Source organism: Vidua macroura, chromosome 4 (assembly GCF_024509145.1).
Source record: "Vidua macroura isolate BioBank_ID:100142 chromosome 4, ASM2450914v1, whole genome shotgun sequence".
NCBI lineage: Eukaryota > Metazoa > Chordata > Aves > Passeriformes > Viduidae > Vidua > Vidua macroura.
Genome location: NC_071574.1, coordinates 47,956,647 through 47,977,481, shown reverse-complemented (window position 1 = coordinate 47,977,481; position 20,835 = coordinate 47,956,647). Strand labels below are relative to the sequence as shown.

At 35.5% G+C, this 20,835-nt stretch overlaps 1 protein-coding gene across 16 annotated transcripts in view; it reads right to left on the bottom strand.

Moving 5' to 3' along the window:
- Nucleotides 1-20,835, bottom strand: part of FRYL (FRY like transcription coactivator) — a 168,517-nt gene that overhangs the window by 12,190 nt on the left and 135,492 nt on the right. For all 16 annotated transcript variants that reach the window (XM_053974833.1, XM_053974837.1, XM_053974834.1 and 13 more), the window contains 10 exons: nt 19,067-19,264; nt 17,712-17,873; nt 17,347-17,421; nt 16,018-16,194; nt 13,260-13,463; nt 12,225-12,395; nt 8,070-8,323; nt 5,749-5,956; nt 3,683-3,832; nt 925-1,023 (listed from right to left, as the gene is read on the bottom strand). In XM_053974833.1, coding sequence (XP_053830808.1) covers nt 925-1,023; nt 3,683-3,832; nt 5,749-5,956; nt 8,070-8,323; nt 12,225-12,395; nt 13,260-13,463; nt 16,018-16,194; nt 17,347-17,421; nt 17,712-17,873; nt 19,067-19,264 — 1,698 coding nt within the window. The remainder of the gene's footprint in view (nt 1-924; nt 1,024-3,682; nt 3,833-5,748; nt 5,957-8,069; nt 8,324-12,224; nt 12,396-13,259; nt 13,464-16,017; nt 16,195-17,346; nt 17,422-17,711; nt 17,874-19,066; nt 19,265-20,835) is intronic.

The following is a 20,835-nucleotide window of genomic DNA, read 5'->3' as shown; positions in this document are numbered from 1 at the left end:
CTGAGATCAGTAAAATTCAGCATGTTCTATTGTAGATTCATGTTTCCTTTTTGGCTCTTGAAATACAAACCTTAGCTTTGACAGTTTTCTCAAGTTAGTATCTTACTTTCTGAATTTCACACTCAGGTTAACAAAATATACAGACTCTTGCTACAGAAATCTTCTAAATTTCTTCTAAACTGCATTTCTTTGGAAAAAGGATATAACCACTAACATATACCTTGAAAACTGAACTGCTTTATTCTAATCAACACAAACATCATCCTCAATGAGATCCAGCTGTAAGATGAGCCCTAAATTTGTGTCTTTGTGTGACACAGCTGTATAACCCCCATTACTTGTCAGTGGAGATTGAGTCACCAAAAGGAAGTCTAAAGAATTATTCAGCTAAACAAGTCAGTATCTGTATTAGAATAAATGCATTGCTTTCTTGATTCCTTTCAATATATTGACCCAATCCTTAAATACTGTGGGTGTTAATGCACTTGGAATTCCAGAAAGATAGTTATTTGTAAATGTCTTAATCTGGAGGTGAATCCCTAGTCTAATAAAATAAGCAGAACATAAATTTAAAACCCCCCATTATTTATTGATGTTCATGTTAGAAATACTGGAATATTTTTCAATTAGGAATGTGCTTTTCCCACTGTTAGTGGATTTGTGCAGTGTTATATATTAAAAATCAGCTTCAGAAATACGTGCAACAAAAATTAACTACATGTAAGAAAAAACCCCTCAGGTTCAGATTTATACACATAGAATAACAGTAAGAAAAGGAAACGGGATTTTATTTCAGAAGTGTTTTCCCACACTTTTCCTTTCCCACATATTTCCTTTAGATGCCTTTGATGAGAGATAAGGACCTGCAACATTTTTTTGATGAGTAGGTTCTAATATTTTTGTTTTGAGATCTGAGAGACTCACCTGTTCTGCTGCCTCTCTTTTGACATTATAGGTATCCAAGTGTTCTTGGAGCTCTAAAACACTGAACTTCAATGTTTCTAGCAGGCCACAAGACAGTAGCTGGAAGATAAAAGCAATCAAACTCTGTAGTCATGTAACATCTGACTATAATCCATACAGTATAATATCCAAATTACATAATAGAGAATTCCACGTTCACATTTGGAAAAACAAATTAGAATTAGCTGGACACCTTTGAGCAAGTGAATTAACACATGTAACTCTACCATTTAAATCAGTGAACAACAGTTTCAACTCCAAAATAAGAAGAGTAGTACCTAGTTAACATGTGAAAGAGATATTTCAAAGCAATATTTAGATCTTTCATAATGAAGAATAGTATTTGGTACACACACACCACTAGTGGAAATAGAACAGCCTGTAGAAGGAAGGAAGGTAATGTTGCTGGATTGCTCCTGTAGCAACCTAAGGAGTATCCACTGAGGGTTATTTGCCCTTCTCAATATACAAACTATGCTACCAGAAAAGCTTCTGCAGTCTGTAAGAAACAGGACTTTGTCAAAGCGGAAACCACTGGATATTCAAAGAATTTTCTACCATTAATGACTGCCTCTTTTAACATGGTTTCAGAATCTCTTTTCCCCTCAGGGACTGCTACTTCAGCTTTCTTCCACACCATTTCTCTCTGTATTTTATTGTCACTTAGTTTTTTTTATTAGTCCTTCTCCTGACACTTCCTGTAATAAACATCTCTAACATGATGTTTCCTCCCTCACACTGGTCAGTCCTTGCACACAATAAGAGCTGTGTACTTTATCAGTGAGAATTAATCTGATAAAAAGGTTCATTTCATTTTAATTATTTGGAGAGGAAAGATTTATTTATACAGTATTTGTCAATGTAACAACCCTAATGTGTGTATGTCCATGTACATCTGCAAATATTTGTGTGCTATATTTATTTATATCCTTTTAATGTTTGTCTTTCTATAGATTTGGTTTTTATTTTAAAATACACAGAGTGTTTTAGTTAGACACTAGTGTAACTTTTCTTAAGGCTTCTAATCTTAAAGAATTTTTAAAAATAAATTTTTACTGCTTTTAAAGTGACATAAGTAAAACCAAAAAACATTACAGGTGGTTCCCTTGAAATGCACTATCTGTATCATGCTTTTTTCATTCTCATATTCTTAAGTGAGACCTTAAGAAAGAGTTGCCCCTTAGTACCGAGGGAAAAAAAGCAGGTCAGGAGAAGTGTCTCACACTGGGCATCAAGGCCAAAGATCCATCGACCTCAGCCCTGCAGCTGACAAAGTCTAATGGCAGTTGTTTAAGGAAGGGCAAACTTGTGGTGATCCACCTGCCCCAGAGTGCTTTCTTAGCCTCTGGCAACACATTCTTCTGCATATTTAAAGGATCTGTCCAGGGCTGCTACTTCCATGAATTTCTTTAGTGGCTTTCTGAAAACATGAGTAGGCACCATACAAAGTGACAGTATTTCACAGTTTGATTATGTATCACATGAAGGACCTTGGTTCTGTACATTTTGTAAGTCACTGGTAGCTTACTTTGATCACCCTTAGAAATCAATTAAGATGAAAAGAAAATAATTTCTATCACTTATCCATGATAAGACATCGATGGACAGATTTATCTTCTAAAGGGCTAAAAATCCTAGCCTACATACTCATATCTTACATGTACATATTTCATCATTCTTGCAATCTTTCTTTAATTTTTTTCCAGTGCTACTACCTTTGCTCTGACAGCAAGGGACCAAAACTGCCCCCAACGTTCAGGATGTAGGTATACTGGGAATATGTACATTAACTCAGTGATATTTCCTGCTTTGCTGTCTCCTTTCTTGATAATTCTAGCACAGAGGTTTTTTTGACTGCTGCTAAACACTGAGCTGACTTCTTGGATTAGTATCTATTATAATCAGGATTTCAACTTGCATGACAACAAATAATTCAAAGTCTCCTGATGTCACCAAATGACACAAGCAAAAACGACGCACCACAGCTTTGGTCACGATGAAGAGACTAATTTATTTTTTCTGACTCCAATCTTTTATAGTTCTCAAAAGGTGCCAGTGGATTGGAGGGTGAACGTGCCACCTCTCCAACGACACTGGACAAACTACTTGTACATCAAATTTCTCTGCCTCTATGAAAGAATGCAAAACAACAGGTTATTTACAGAAAGTTGTGTGAGAAAGTTCTCTACAAGAATGTAAACCCAGAAGGCTTTAGAAAACTCTTGATAACCAGGGCGACATCCTTGTTGTGTATTTGCAGCAAGAATGTTCCTCTCATGCATCACTGAATATATACATAAAACAAGATAACAGAAAAAGGCAAAATTGCTGCTAGATAAGTAGTCTTTCTTTTTTTTTACTCCTTCCTTAGCTCCCTTGTTAATGAGCACAAGAGAATATGAGAACATAGAATAAATATGAACAGGCAGGAAAGGTAAAGAGTAGTAAGGGAATTAAAGTGATATCTACTATCAGTAAGTTTCCATACTGTTCACTGTTACAGCTGGAGCCTATTTTTTAAGAAATGCATTTCTCACTGGTGGTTTCCAGTGTTTATGACACAGTGGCCACTTAAGATTTTAATTCCCTTCTGATTTCAAAGAGTTTCTTTTTGCCACATATTAAAACATCATTTGATATGTTATATGAAATGTTTGAGCAGACAGATATTCCAACATGCAAGTCTGAGATTCTTAATGTGCAAGTTTGAGATTCTTACCGTTTCCGCGTCCACAAAGACTGTCGGACATTCTGAACATAACATCATCACTTCTAGAGAACTCTTAAACTTTGTTCCAATGCGCTGTAGACTTTCACCAAGAAAGCTGACCGAATCATTTGTTATAGATACAAACTTTCTTTGAATGGTCTAGAAGTCAAATCAGAAAAACATTTATCTTACACTGTGTTTTACTACTCTTCTGGCTTTTTAGGTAAGATTTCAGAGCAAATTTCTATCCTGACAAGTTTACATTACATTATATTTTTTCATTAAATGAAAAACTAATATGCAATTTTCTCTGAATAGTTATGTAAAATCAGCTCTGGAAAATGCAATAAATTAATGAAACCAGCCAGTATCCATAGAGACAAGTACTCCTTTCATATCTAGGCCTCTAGCCTCAGTATAGGTAGATGACTATTTGCCTTTACACAGTACAGACAGTTCAATTTATTTTCAAGTGTTTGTGCTGCAGAAAATTATAGAGTTTTATGAGTCAGTATGTGACCTGTGTAGCACAATCTGTGTCCAAAACTGCCACCTGCAGGGTTTCTACCGTCTTCAAAAATCAGTCCTGAGTTTATCATGTTTGATTATGCAGACTGTCTGCTTAGCCTAATGTAACACTGCACTCTGATATACACTATTTCATTAATCCTGTAAGTTACATGTAGAATAAAACGATATAAAGGTTACACAGACAGCTGCAAATTTAAACACAGGAAGAAGGAGCCAAAAGGCAAAATGGAAAGGTCCAGTCAAACAAGGCTTCCCAAGTATCATTTGATCGTGTTAACCCTCCTCTGTACCCAGTAACAACTTCTCAGGAATATTTTTTGCCCATGCTTGAACACTAGTTTGCTATTGTGCAGAGTATCCAACTTTCCAGCTGTTAAGCCAAGTTTCATCCTTCTTCCCTTAGCTCCCTTATTAATGAACACAAGAGAATATGAGCTCTCGTTTTACCACTTTCAGGAAATGAATGCATGTGTGGAAACCAACTGCAGCTAAGCTTTGGTATAATACAGACAAACCAAATCCCTGATGTCTAGATGAAACAAAACTACAAAAATCTACAACCTGTAATAGAAATTTCATGGCACTGTAGCCATGAAATTAGTTGAACATAAAATGGATAATGGGTATAGATGCACAAACAAATTATTCCATGGGAAAGGCGGAGTATGAATTCTTCACATCTAAGTTACTGCCCATACGTGGGACAAAATATGTGCTAGTGTGGGGTCTTTCACTGAGAAATTTATTATGATATGCCAAACAGCAAGTAAAATTAATATTAGAGATACATGAAAGGGCTGGAGCCATAAAGCCTTGTCCTGAATATTCTCTTAGCTCATTTGGCACATTGCCTGTACGTAAAATGAATTAATTTTACTTATTCTACCCCATAGGAATTTGCAAAGAAGCATTACTTTTAAAATGTAAAATCTTATCCCCTACATATAGGGAGGAGGAAGCCAGAAAAATTATGCCATTTTGTGTTGGATAGCAGATCTATGTGGTAGTTAAAGAGAGGCATTTGAAATATCCAGCTCCAGTGGATCTCCTGGTGTTTCAATTACTTCTCTGCAGAAAGAAACCTTTTTCTCTCAAGACAGATGCAAGATAAATTCATTAATGATTGTCATGCTGCGATCCCATAATAATGACTCCCACAAAGAAACCAGGAGAAAGACATTAATTCTGTAATCATCACAGACCCTGGGTGATGTTCAGAAAATAAAAGAAGGGACACAACCTGGACTAAGAGCTTGCAAGAAACACTGAACTGATTTTTTTGAGTTTTTCTCAATTTTTGTTTATTTCCTGAGCAGGTTCATTCCTAGGCATTGAATACAGCAGATATCCAGCAGATGGAAAAATAGAGTATGACAGTGTAACAATACTTCAACAGTGCGTTTTTCTGGTCTGCTTTTGATCTGCTTTCTAAAGCTTCTTGCTACCATAACCTTGTGGCTTTTGCAGTTTCAAGGGGAAGAGTAGTTTTAGAAGTAGGAGGAAAGGATTTCAGGTGAGCAACCATACACGGAGAATTCACTGACCTGAAACAATCTTGAGAAGACATGAAATGTATAGACAGCACAAGATCCATCTGTGTCTGACAGCATTTGATTGACGTGGCAGCGCCAGGCTTGCTCTTCATCATCGTATGCCACTGGCTGGAAAGCTGCCAATATGGCAGAAAGAAATGGAGAAGGAGGAGGGGAAGTTTGCACTTCTGGGAAACCATCCTGTTCTTCTTCATCTTGGCTAGAAACAATAAATAACAGAAATTACCTCCTCAGCAAACTTTTTAGGGAAAAAAACACCTTCATTTTAGCAAGAAGGAAAAAAATAAGAATTTTGGATTCAGAATAGCATTTGGAAAATAAATAAGAGATCAACTAAGGTAACTGTGAGCCAAGAAAAGAGTAAACCATCAAAAACTTTTGCTGTAACATATTAAAAATTGCTTATACTCTCCAAAATTTACTACCACATGTCAGTTCTACACAGAACTACAAAGAGCTATCTGGAGGTTATATATAGGTATATACAGCACCATATATATGGACACCACGTAGAAACAGGCATTTTTTTTCTTGCCCCCAATAACTGAAGTAACATCCCGTTCTTCAAATTTTTACTGATCTGAACAGATGGTCTACCAATATCTGCAAAAAGTTTTAGCCTTCCTTCAGGGAAGCACAAGAGTTCATTTAGCAATGTAATAGTGTTTTATAACTGTCTAAAGTAACATAAGCAAATGGAGATAGATCGAAACACTTTCATTTTTATGGGCAATCAGTTTAACGGGCCTTTGTTCACAGAACAGTCTGCTATCATACTTTCCATTAGGCACCAAACATCCAATAAAAATATCAAACTATAAATTAATCAATGCTACTACTTCCAATCATTAAAATAATAATTACCATAAAATATTCTGTATTACAAGGAATGATATATTTTGACATTTCTTCTTGTATAACTTGCCTGCATACGCAGGCAGCACAAATATGTGTAGGAGGATTCCAGGTATACAGATAGTTTATTAAAATAATCTTTTAAATCACATACACTGTTTCTCTATGACAACTGCCTCATCCACAGAAGCACTAAGTATATCTTAAACAAGACTTAAACAAGAAGTGTGGGTGCTTTTAGATACCTTTTAGTATCACAAAGCGCAAAAGCTAAGACAAATCCCTTTTGATCTGTAAGCAAAAAAGATTTTCAGATCTTTCCCAACTAGTGTACCAATGCTCTCACCTCTGTCACTATTTAGACTAGAGCTATGGGGTTTTTCATTTGCTTGCTTAGTGTAAATAAAGTAAAACCTTGAGGGATTGTTCAGTTGCAAATGAGGAACTGAACTGCTCTTAACTGGTACCAGCCTTGAAGGCTCACAAGGCATATGCAATAGGTGACATATCACAAGAGTCAAGTTTTTCTGTCTCTCCCAGTAAAACCTTCTCAACCAACTTCTTTTGTATCTCCTGTTGTGCTCTTTTCTGAAAAAGCCTCCTTAAGAGATCTCTCTCAAAGAATAAATGTCAAGCCTGTGTTCCTATATGTACCAAGCCTCTCTATTATTCAATCTAAACTTCTGAACAAATTTTAAATATGAACAAGCCTACGTTCATATTCAAGCCTATGATCAATTTGGATTTTTTTTTGTTTGTTTTGGTTTGTGGGTTTTATTTGTTTGCTTGCAGTTTCTTGTTCCTTTTCCTTCCTTCTTAGACTGTTAACTTCCAGGGGACTTAAGAGTTTCACTTTAAATATGACTCAACCAGCTGGGACTAACTTTAACTTTTCCTTTCAATAGTTATCTTTGTTCTCCATATTAAAATGAAAAAAAAAAGTATTATTTTACTTTAAAATGTCTTAGAAATATACAGGAGATTTCTGAACTTTAATAAGGAAAATAACCCTTGAGCAGATTCAAACTGACCTGACTTGTACAGGAGCTTTGATTAGAAAAAAAAAATTAACTTTTTTCCCTGTTTTTTTCCTGTCTTTGGGTACCACTGTAAGTCAGAGCAGTTCAAGAGCTTTTCACTGTTAAACTATTTGCAGCTGATTTTTCACATTTTTGTCCTACTGATGGTGAAGAAAAGTGCCAATTTCTTTTATTCGAGAATTCTCATATTTTCATGCACAACTGTTTTCCTTGTACCAGAAACAATTGCTGAAAAAAATACTGAGTTTAATTGCTGTAACAGGCAAAACTGATCAACCATTATTTCAGATATGCAAACTACTGTTTTAAATTTTTGTATTATGGCATTAATGGAAGTCTCCATACCATAGAAAATCCTGTTTGATAATGCACTGATAACTTGTAATTTCTGTTACTTATAACCAGTATTAATCTTACCTAGACAAACCAGAGAAGTCAGCTTCTTCTTCTTCACATCTCTCATCCAGCTCTTTCAAAGCAAGAGTGACATCCTCTTCACAGACAGATTCAGAATAGCTTTCAGGAGCTGCTGCCTCTACCAGTTCTGGGGTCTCTTCCAACTCCAGAGATTCGTGACAGACCAGACAGTCTTGCTGCTCATGTAGTAGGTACGAGCCAGTGTCTTCACTAGCAGTGCTAACCTGTTCATCCCTTACTGCTGAACTGCCTTCCTGTGAATCACACATCCTTTCATTAGTATTACTGTCAGGGCCTTCTTATCAGTTTTTATTATGGTAAACTAACAGTTATAAAAGATTATTTACAAATATTTAACTATTCAGGTCTTTGGCTCATTCACACAGTTTTAATTGGGCAAAGACAGGCAGCCTATTTGTAATGTTTATAACTTCTGGTAAACATTAATATCCTAGAATGTGACTTATGTAGAGCAAATACAATTTCTCAAATACATTTAATTAAATCTGTTAGAGAATACTGATAGAAAAATATGCAAACAGTCTCAAACTTAGTGAGATCAAACAAACCCAAGACTTTAATGCTTTGCTTTTCTAGGTAAGAATTAAAATGACTGCCTCATGCTTGCCTTTGGAGTGTAGAACAAGTACCAGAATACTTCTCCTTTCTGCTCTCCATTTGAACAAATTTCTAAAGCATAACTACTTAGCAATAGTGTAATAGATAAACAGTGGAAAAGAGACATTCCACTGTTTTTATTATTTTGCCATTACTACTAATATGGGCATCTTTAAGGGTTTTACCCTGAATCTCTAAATGTAGGCTTTCATTAACAGGCAATTACAGAGAGAGGATAATTAAACTCAGGTAGGTAATACTAAAACAACCCTTTCTCCCTTCCGTCATTAGCATTATTATTCATTAACATTACTATATTGAACAGATGAATTAAGATTCAGTTAATTTATGATGAATTAATTTTAAACCTTTATATTGGATTTCTCTGTGGAATAAAAATAACACTTGCTATTTCCTAAAGGCACAAATTACCACGTATTTTTCATTCTTAGTATGCTGGTCTTCCTCTACTGGCATATCCAAAAGTGGCCAAGGAACCTTTGGACAGCCTCTAAGCATACACATAATTTCATGGTTTTCAGCAGTTGAAACAGACCCTCCGACAGATTAAATAACTATACATTTTAGAAAAGACAATTCAGCTTTAAACAGAACCACATAATTTTCTTTCACAGTGATCCCTACCAAATCTCACTTTGACTGTGGTACTCCTCAATGTCACACTGCTGCCATTTGACACAGCTAGTGACTTCACTTATGCCTCTTTTGTTAAAGTAAAATCTGGATTTTTTTTTTTTTACAGAACAGTCATTTTGTCCTACCGAGCAGCTGAGGCACATGGGAATGCAGGACACTTTTACAAAACCTCAACAAAAAATTCTGGGTTGAACCAACGGTCCATTTCTGTTATAGATGTTAATGTAGGATACAGAGTTACACTGATCATGACTGGTAAATATACATATGAGAGATGCACTTTTTGAAAATATGCTTATTATTAGCTAATAAATTTACTGCCAAGTTTAAGTCTTCATAGTGCCATGACTCCTGATTTCATTTTCAGTGTGTCATTGGACATTACTACCAGTATGAATATTCCTTAAGTATCTTAAAAAGGTGATTTATATAGTTATATGATTACCAATGCCACAGAACCTTAGGAAAATTACTTCTACTAAACCACTCCCTCACAAATCTACAGTGCAAGTGAACAAAATAGCGAATCATCTTAGTCAAACTTTCATATGCATTAGTTTGTAAAACTTACTTTGAACAAATAAACATAATTATTCTTCTCAGATAGACAGTAAATTCTTAACGGGAACGTGAAATATCTTTTTTGCATTTTCTGGGGATCAGCCAAATACATTTAAGTAAACAATTAATTTAAATAGAGCATCCCTGTGAGACAAACAAGGAACTCAACTCATCTAACCAGCACACTCCTGTTTATGAATAATGGCTTCAATTTTTTCCCATATTGTCTTAGATAACTTTGATATATACTTATTTATATCAAAAACATTATGATAACAGAAAGTTGGCATACAATGAAATGCTTGTGCTGAGAGAGTTTCATATATAAAGTACATGAGCACAGGAAAAAACAACTGCCCTATGCTACAAGTTGTACAGTATAAGTATTCAGAACAAAATCAGTTTTATTGGCTTCATAAATATTTCAAGATGAGTCAAAAGTGTGCACATTACAAGCTCATTCTGGTAAGAGGCATAAGGCCAGCTCACTTTTTGAGCACCAAAATCCAACCAGATGGCTAAGTCTTGTAGAGTAATAACTTTGAGTGTTTGAATTGTGCTTGAAGAAACCTATGTATTTGTCCAAATCTTATATTCTAACAAGAACAAAATGAACCTGGAACACATCATATCTACTGAATGCATTTGTATGCACCTGCAGTATTTTTTTATATACCGCAATTTGTTCTGAATGCTGCCTAGTCATAGAATTATTTTACAGCCCAGTTTAAATGTTTTCAATATTTTTAAATTACAATGGTGCTTTTTTGTGTGAATATTTTCAACTGTATTATAGCAGCATATAGTGATTTTATAAAGGGAGCTGCAGAAGAACAATGAATTCTAAGGGCAGTCTCAGAAAGAACTGTGAAAATGTAAAAATTAGTTACAGCTGAGGATGTACCACACACCAGCAATGGAACAGACAGAAGTTTTTTATGGTGAATTTCATTCTATAAATTTCCAGCTTATATACTGCTTCTTGCTTCTGAAATATTAACATAAAGCATCTATTCTGTGTGCAAAAAAGTTCACTCAGATTAGGTGTGCTGTAAAATGTGTGTTGTAGATGAGCACAAGAAGTGACAACAATTTGTTTGACAATCTAAGCACAGGTGCTCTGCAACAGCTGAGACAATTTACCAACACGTGTAATGAAACACTTTTTTTAAAAAGCACATAGATAATCATAATGGGAAAATATGAAAAAATGTGGGGGAAAGCACCTTTATGAGAGTCACAATATTACACCTGTAAAAGATGAGGATTTTATCACAGGAACTCAGCCACTCTCCCATAATTAGACTCTTTTGTTACAGTTTTCTTCATCAAATATTAGCTACATCTGTGGTCTGCCTGCTAATTAAGAGCAATTTTTCTAGTGGCAAACAGGTAAAGTAGAGCTTTTAGAAACTTGAACTAGTCAGTGGATTGTTTAAACCAGGTTGGCTGAAGACTCATTCTTAAGTGTCAACAGTACACTTACTGGTTAGTCAAATACACATAGGAATGGTTTAATTTTCTGGATACTCAGTAAAACTGCACGCATAGTTAAAGATGGAATTAGCTAACACTAGTCAAATAAAAATAAGATTACTAGTAGCATAAATAATTTTAAATGAAGAGATGAAAAGTCCACCTAAACCAAGCGACTTGGAGAAAAATTGTAGCAGATGACAGTTTGTTTAAAATTAGGGATGTCTTTTTAAATTTTACATTATTCAAACGTTTGAAAACACAATAAACTGAAGTACTCACAGATTTGCAGGTGGCCATTAGCTTGAAATCTGTCTCAGTCCACATGGGCCTTTCCAAAAAAGTATACCACTAGCATCTGTAGTCCTTACTAAAGGATTATTTAATGGAACCAACTGCTAACACAGCTGGCCTGAGGTTTTATTCCCATATAGCACCAATCACAACCCAAAGAAAGCAAAAAAAAAAAAAAAAAGGGGGGGGGGGGGACGACAGGGGGAGGGAAATAAAAAAGTATTGGAAAGAAAATGTCACTCAAGAAGGATTTCGACCATATCAAGTAAAAGTATTTTGAATATTAGCCTGTTTCATTCTGCACCATGAAATGATCATGATCAGCCCTTCAAGAATATTTTTAACCTGTGGTAAGTTCCCTCAGTCCATCCAAGAAGTTTTCATGCTGAGGGAACATTTTGTAAGAACGTGCCAGCAGGTTAGAAATATTAAAATCAAATCAACTAATCAGTGTAACAGATGAAAATTCAGTTGAAAAGAAAGCCAAAGTTGCTACTAAAACTAGAAGGAGCTCAAATCAGCCATGCACCAGCCCACATTTCTCCCCACCTCAGGCAGCTGGTTGCTAGAGTTATCTAGAGAAGAAGCCTCCAAACTTGGGGTCTCAGTTCTGATTTGAAGCACCTCTTCTGTTCCCACACTGCTAGTGGAATCCTGAGACTGAAGTGATAAACCAGCATGATCTGACACTGTTTCATCTATGGCAGAATCACTGATTAACTACGACAGAAAAGAAAGAAACAAAATTCTTCAAAGGAAACACAAATTGCAGGTAAAGAATGCATTAGTTTTAAAATAGGTTGTTTCAGTATTGTTAGCTATTTTAACTTATTCACAGATGATGAATTTCACAGTTTTACACTAGAACTATTACAAAGCATCACATGCATTTCTGCAACATTTCACTTTGAAAAGAAGCTTTTCCTTTAAGGAAATTTTTTTTTTCTTGTTTTAGAAGTTCTTTTTGCTAGACTGAAACCATTGAAAAGCAGATCATTTTGTTGGGAGCAACATTAATACAAGCTTTGCCTAAAGTCTGAAAAGCAACATACACATCAAGCTACTCCTCATCAACTTTTTCTTAATTTCATTTATGTAATGCAGAGAGACTTTTGAGTGGCCAGCATTCTTGATTTTCCTAAGTTATATGTACACAGGCTTCAAAATCCATAATTAGTTTTTCAATTTCTGTGCTTAAACACAAGTTAGACCCCCATATGACAATTTAATACTCTTCATCTTATTTAGCATTTGGGATCTTTTTTCATCTAGAAATCCACAAAGATACACACTTTATATATAATAAATGCAAATTTGTATTTATATTTAAAAAAATATAAGTGTAAAAACACTAAAAAATGAATATTGTACTAAAATTATAAATCTAAAATTATAAATTATGTACCACCAATGTGGAAAAGTAGCTCTTTTCCTTCATTGATGCTGTTATGAAAAAGAAGCTTAGCCACATTAACTTAGTTCCTTACTATGTCACTTAGGCTGAAAGTGTGAGCCACACTTATCCATTAAATGTGCTAGAGAAAGCTTAAGTTCTCAGATTTCTTCCACAGAAAAATAACCTACCATCTGTGAACGAGACAGTATCTGACTTGCAGTCAGCGCTGCCTCTTCTTCTGAAGACTCATCAGTGTCCTCCTGGTTGGTCAAGTTCAAGCTGGGTGTGCTACCAGAGTACTGGCACTCCTGAAGGGACGGCGTGTCTCCTTTGTCAATGCTGTCAAGCGAGCGCCTGCGAACGCCCCAGTTGAAGTTGTCCATGCTTTCACCCTGTAATAGAAAAGTTTGCACACATCTGCTATGTACGAGTTTCAACATCATTAAGTTAATACACAAATGAGACAGAGAAAACATGAGTACTGAATGCATCGTGAACAGAGTTTCAATCAGCCCTTTAGTTTTATTAAAATTTTAAGTACCTTGTTAAATGCTTGCAAATAAAATATATGGCAAAGGAAGTAGAAATATTTTGAATATCTTCTTGGAAAGTAACTCAATATGTAATCTAGAACTACATCAGTATTGATTTTATAAACTGACTAGAAAGTACAAACACATCACAGACAACAACAGATGAACAAGCCAGGGCACCAGGCTGCAACTTACCTGCAGCTCCTGGTTAGCAAAAAGGAAAACACATATAATTAGAAAGAACGAGGACAAACACTTAAAGATACTCTAGAGCCAGGGAAAAATGTTTTATTACATAGGATTTGCCAACAGTAAAAGACTGATTCAAGCTCTGGAAAAAAGCTTTAGTTAAAAAGCTAGTATTTAAAATAATGTCTCTTTCTAATGAGATTAAAAAAAAAAAAAAAACAACTGACGACAAAACACTAAAATCAGCATGCTCATGATACATTTTCTTTAGCATAACATGTAAAGCAACTGTTCCAACAGACACTGATGAAGTTCTTTAACTAACACACATGAATCTATACTGACCACATCCAACTGACAAAACACTATCAACAATAATTATATACAGGGTGTAGAAAAGATGATGCTGTCACTAACTGTTTTACCAGCTACTTTGTGTCAGTTTTATGAAGTGCACCCTGAATACCAATAGCTGGATCCATTCTCTTTGCGCATTTTCAAGCTGAGATATTTGGGTTTCAAATATCCATCATACTAAGTGACATTCATATCTTAAAAACACTGTTATTTTAATTCACAAGTACAATAATGATCTTTGATTTTCTCAAGCACTTCATCAACCTTCAATAATTCAGCTAAGTGATACGGAAAACCTGGTGAAGTTCACTTCACTGGCCTACAGTTACTATAACACCACATCTAGCCCCAAACACAGCTCCAAAACTACCTTAATAGAGTATCTCTTGTGGTGATTTAAGAAATCATCATGACTCATTAAATATGCAAACTAAACATTTTGTAATCTCTTGGTGATTTCCTCAAAAGAGGATGAAAAGTTATGGCACAGCAAAATAATTTCAAGTACAACAAACTACTACTACTGTAGGCTGAAGCACATAAGTTTAACCTGGATATTACTGAGATGTTAATGTAAAAGCCCCAGTTCATACTGTTTAATTATTAGCAATAAAGAAGGTTCTATATTTTTGGTGAAAAAATAAGCCAGAGCTCTTATACCAAGTGCACGATTTATATGTAACACCCTAGATCTGTACTATCTGTGGTTTTTTTTTTTTCCCTAGTACAGCACTATGTGTTGCATTCAGGCAAGTAATAAATAATAAACTGTCTTTTCTTAATTATGATCTGTTATTAAAATAGCACAGAAAATGAATTTAAAGGTTAACTTCATTTGGTGAAGTTTTCATCTTCTGCCATCCTATCTGCCAAGTCCTGTCTAGTGTTAAAATAATGGTTTCATACTACTGAAACTCAATTCTGAACTGTTTGACTACTTGTATTCAATATAAGAAATGGTGTTTGACTAGTGTGCAGTTACATCTATGCAATAGACCATAATGAGCCTGTACTTTTCCTAGAAGGTGCAAATACTGGCTGAAGTTAAGCAATACACAGGAAGCAGGAGGAATGTGAGATAAAACTAAAGAATTAGGGGGGAAACCCTGTAAAGAGGTCTAGATAAATCAAGAGAAGAACCATGAGTGTTAGATAGGTAGATTTTCTTAGTAGCTTGTGGACTTTTTCTTTCCCAGTCCTTTTACAGTCATACTTTTAAGCTTCAGAAAATTCTGGTCTGAAGCATTTTACTGATCTGAAACAAGTAACAGTTGTTTAACAGAATCTTCACTATTTCTCAATACTTAATTTTGTTTTACCTTCCCTCTCTCTTTTTGACAGGAGGAGAAGTAGAGGAAATACAAGAACTGCAATATACCAGATGTAATGTAAAAGTCAAAGCAAGCAATTATAGAGAGCAAGTCAATAGGATATAGATAGTGCATCATACAATTTGTTACTTTGAAAGCCTTTCATCAAGTTTTCAAAATCCAGAAATGTATCAGAAACAATGATTATGCCATTTTCTTAACATGCTGTTCCATAAATAAGTTTTCTCCTGCATGGTACCCAGGTGCTCATGCTGACATTGGCTTACACTGTCATATCACTTAACTTTCAGATAAAGTCACTTAAATCCCTCCAAAAAAACCTTAACTCTTCCCTCCAAAACCAGCCAAAAATTTGCAACAACTTAACCCTGCAAAGTTTTTGGCCCAGGTTTCTCTATCTAAGCTCCATCATGTCATAAATTCTTCTGAATTGGATTAGCCAGTAGGGCTGCCAATTCCTTAGAATTGCACCAACACAACCTTATTTTTAAAATGCTCTCAAATGGAAATACACAGAAGAAACCCCAAGGTCTCACCTCTGCATCTTCCAATTCAACATCTAAAAAGTCAAAGTCTTTAAAAACTCCAAATTGTTGTTCACTGGTATTGTCTTCTACAGCCACTTCCTCCTCTTGAATCGCTTCTTCTGTTGCTGAAATTAGACTAGTTTGTTGATCTCCAACTTCCAAGTCTTCATTAGAAGAAAACACAACCTGCAGATACAGGTAAAAACAGAAGTAAGAACTTCCAATTTCTGTAACTCCAAAAGGCAGCTATCCTGCTTCCTGACATTTAATGGACTTAGTGGCAGGCAGCGTGTCTACCCCTACACTGACAACACTTTGCTTCAAGACTAGCTGGATTTTAAACTACATCTTTAACTACATCTAACTACATCTTTATCATTCTCTCCTTAATGTAACTAAGAGTTACAAAGATATAAATAGAGAGAAAAACAAATCATCCAAACTTCATTTTCATAACCACAATATCAGTCAAATTTAAGAACAAAAAAATCCATCATAATAACCAGCCACATGACACAGACAATATTTTTTTTCACCTACAAACTTCTGTGGAAGTACTGTAGACCTTTAAAAGGGATCCAATACTGAGCTAGAGTGGCCTTCACAACCTTCACAAATGACAATATTCTGTTTCTTTCCATACTCTGCTTTTTAATATCTCCAATTCCAGCTTTCAGGCATCTATTCTTATTTATTTTAGCTTCTTCCACTAGATTCAAGATCCTTCTCCCACCAATATTTTCCCCAGGTAAGAACTTTTATGCCACAATAAAAAAATACGTTCTAGATGATAACCAAGGTAGGCTATCCGCTTTGTTTTAAAAGCTGTCAATGTCATCATCACCATCAAGCATAGTATGCCAGTGGGGTTCTTTATACAGAAGTAAAACCATCAACCTATTTTTACTCAACAGTTAACAACAGTTAACAGCAGTTCCTATAAATAACCAAGCTTCAAGATATATGACCCACTGGTTGTTTTCAATTGATTCTATGTTATTTTCAATACAGCATCAACACCCTTGCAGTCCTCAGCTACTGCTATCCCTTCACTCAAAAGCATCAGTAATGGACTAGGTAGAGATTTAGTCAGAACAGGGGAGACCCAGTTCAGTTCTCTTTTCTAGCCAAGACAACTATGCCCACTGGAGTCCTTGAGGACTAATAGTAATCTATTACTTCTGATTCTTCTTTTTAATCTTTCAATTGGATTTGTGAACTCTGAACCAAAACTAGCGTGTCCAAATCCACTGTTCATAACTTCACCAATAACTAAAAATGCAATAGCATTCTGCTAATTGAGTTCAAAAACCAAAAGAAAGCACCATCACCACTTACCGAAGGATTCTTGGGAAGACCAGAATCTGGACCACACAGAGAAAGCACATTCATTAACTTCTCCCTAGTCCTTCTCTGAAAAACACACCAAAGAAAATCATATAGCATGGCAGCTGCTGGTGGTCCAGGTAAAAACAGAAAACATTTGCACTTTCAACTAGTCATACTGCATACTGACATCCTCTAAAAAAAAATCTTAATTTTTTTTACTTTTCACCAGTATCAGCTTTTAGTTTATTCTGTATTAATTTACTGTTTTGCTACGACATAATACAGACTTCAAATAACACTTCAATACCTTTTTTTTAATATGTTCACAAACACTCTGTCTAATATAAGCATGAAGTGTTTGAGGCACTATGTACCTGAGATGGCTGTGGTCTCTTCCAGCTGACAGGAACAAGTGCATTTGAATTGGAGCCTGATGAAGTTGAAGAAGTGCTCCGGGTCACAGCAATGACTTTTGGCTTCCCATTTCTACCAGCTGCACTGTGTTGATCACCGTATTTATTTCCAATAATTGGTGTCTAGCAAGACAACAAACACTTTCTTAAAATTCAAATCTATATTAATAAAGACCACATATTTGACTTTAGAATTAGCATTATATGAATTGTAGGAGGGTTGGTCTGTTTGTAAGCATTCCATAAAACCCATGTCTAATCCACTGAGCCTTGGTACACTGGGAAATACAAAGCTCAATACTTGTACCCTATGCAGCAAGCTGCCATTCTGCCCACTTGTGTGGCTTTGAATAATGCACATTTTATGCTGACAATCCGATTATATTTTTAAACACACTTTAAAACCAAATGTGTTCTAAGTTTAAAAGATGCAAAGCTTCTCTGTAGAATCATTCCCTGACATGAACAAACTGTTTTCACAGACCAGCAACTTCACAAACACACACACACTGCTGCAAAAAACAATGATCAAATTCAACTCTTTTGACAGCAAATGTTAACCCAATGAACTCCGTGGGAATTTATCTTGTCTCTCAATTATATGCATGCCCTGAAACTTCAGTAGTGAATCCACTTACCAATTTAAGTAATGTTCCTAACACATCTATATCTCCTATCGTTATCCAGGGTTAGCTTCAACCAGGAGCTCTTACTTAAGATCACTTCTAAAGTTTCTGCATTACACTGCAGTCACTTGGCCATGCACCCCTTTTCAGATGTAGAATGAGTATCATTGGTAGTAGGGGCAATATTTTTAACCACAGGAGGTTTTTCTCCAATTGCATCCCTCTTACATTGAATTTCCTACATTGTATCCAATCCCATCCTCTGAATGTTCTCCCCGTTCCAAAGTCATGCCAAAACTGCACTACAGGGTTTTAATCCTCTCAGCTCTTGAATGCACAGCCTTCATTTGTTGAACACTTGCTATGTTCAGCTGCAAGCAGCAGCCAGCTGCATTGTCTGCTCTCTGACACAGATGAGATACCCTTGAGAATAATCTTACTGACTTTTAGTAATTAACTCTCCAGATATTCAAGGGGGGGGGGGGGGAAAGGCAAATGAACATCATAAAAGAATTTGAAATTTATTTTCCAGTATAACTCTCATTTACAAGTACGTAAAACTTCAATCTCTGCCATTCTTAAAAATTGTACTTATTCAAAAACATATAAACTTAGAAGGCTAACAAAAAATAACACCTGAGTTTGTAACAGCAAGTCATGCGTGCATTGTCATCTAAATAAAATAATTACCTCTGATATATCAAAATGAAAATCTAAGGTCTTCCCAGGTAGCTCCTTGGAGACATTATTAAAAATTTTTGTGAAAGAGATTTCCGGAGAACCTATGTCACCTCCATAAGACTTTGGAATATCATTAGGCACAACAAGGCTTGCTGACCGAGACACCACCAGTTTCAAAATATTAAGGGCTTCTTTCCAATATGGACTCTGAAGAGAACATACACAAATCACACAACAATCACTTCAACCAAGACAGCAATTTTTATGTACAGTAGCATTTTGTAAGAATGCCCAACCCAAAACCTCTGATCTATTACCCATGGCTGAAGGGGCTAGCACAGGTGGGAAACTTCAGACCCTGAAGTGCCAGGAAAGCAGTGGCAAGGTACCAAGCCATGCCATGGAGCATGGTCAGGTCCAGTCAAGCAGGCTTAGTAGCTCCAGCTGACTGGGCCAGCCACAACCAGACCACAGCCAATGTCCCTCCTGTAGTACACCATGCTTTTTGTCTGAAGCATCTGCCTTTTTGTGACCCAGGAGACAGAAACTGAACGTACTTAACTATCACTTAACTACAGTAACTGATAGTACTCAAACTAACAATTCCACCTCTGGCCATCTTTAATTATTTTACAGTTATAGGGAGAGTAAATGGAATTTGAAACAAGCAAAATTATTCCTTGAAATACATGAGGAAATACAAAAGATTTTAACAAAGAAGTGAAAACATTTACAAAGTTTTTAGCCAATGGAGTGCTTTAAAAATGCTACAGAAAAAGTGTGAGAATATAAGAGGCAGAGCCAGAGTTAAGTGGACTTTCCTTAAAAAGATGATTAAGACAATGTAAATAATTCAGTTTCAATTACACATACTGTGAAAAGAATCAGAAGAGACACAAAATAAAGCAGCTTTGTGCAAAGATTAAGATTTACACTCCCAGAAAAGCAAGAAATCTGCCTGAAACTTAAATCTTCCAATTTTTGAAAGCAGCATGATGTCTGCTTTTTTTTTTAAATTAGGAGGCCATGTTTGTCAAAATTTTTTTATTGCATTTAAAAAAAAGTAAACACCCCTTCCAATTATCTAAGTAGTATATGCTTTATGCTTCTTTGTAGACAATGTGAGTCTTCAATAATCTCCTCAATTTCTGTGCATCATAAGCATAACAAAAGGAGTCTCAAACTGGAACTATCCTGTAGCAACTTAGATTTATTTACAGCCATTGTCATTGCAAAAAAGACCCAGAAGTTAGTAGAAAATTTAAACAAGACATGATAATTTATTTTTTCTTTTGTCATTTATAATAACACATTTTATTTTATCAAAAATATGTTAAGACTTCTCTGGAATATTTTTTCACTAGTACCATCTTTTGGTAGCTTACATCTAATTAAGATTACATTCCATGGTAGTGTGGGCTTGCATAGAAAGCTCAGAGAGGGGTTAGAGGTGAAGCAAGAAGCCACTAGGCCATAAAAACTATAGCTACTGCTAATCATTTCATTTTGCCTAATGCACTCTGACAGGAGCACAATATCTAAAGTACATATCCATCAATAACAAAACATCCAGGGAACATGACTTTCCTGGTTAATTATGATTAAACCACTTGACTGAAATACATTCAGCAATAATGGAATTCAAATAAAAAAGAAGAGAATGTTGTGCACTGAAATGGTTTTATGCTCCAGGCATTTTTATAAAATCTTTCAGTAAGATGCTAGACTTTCTTCTGTGAAATAGATTTTCAGTAAATTTGTGTTTCAAGTACAAAGGC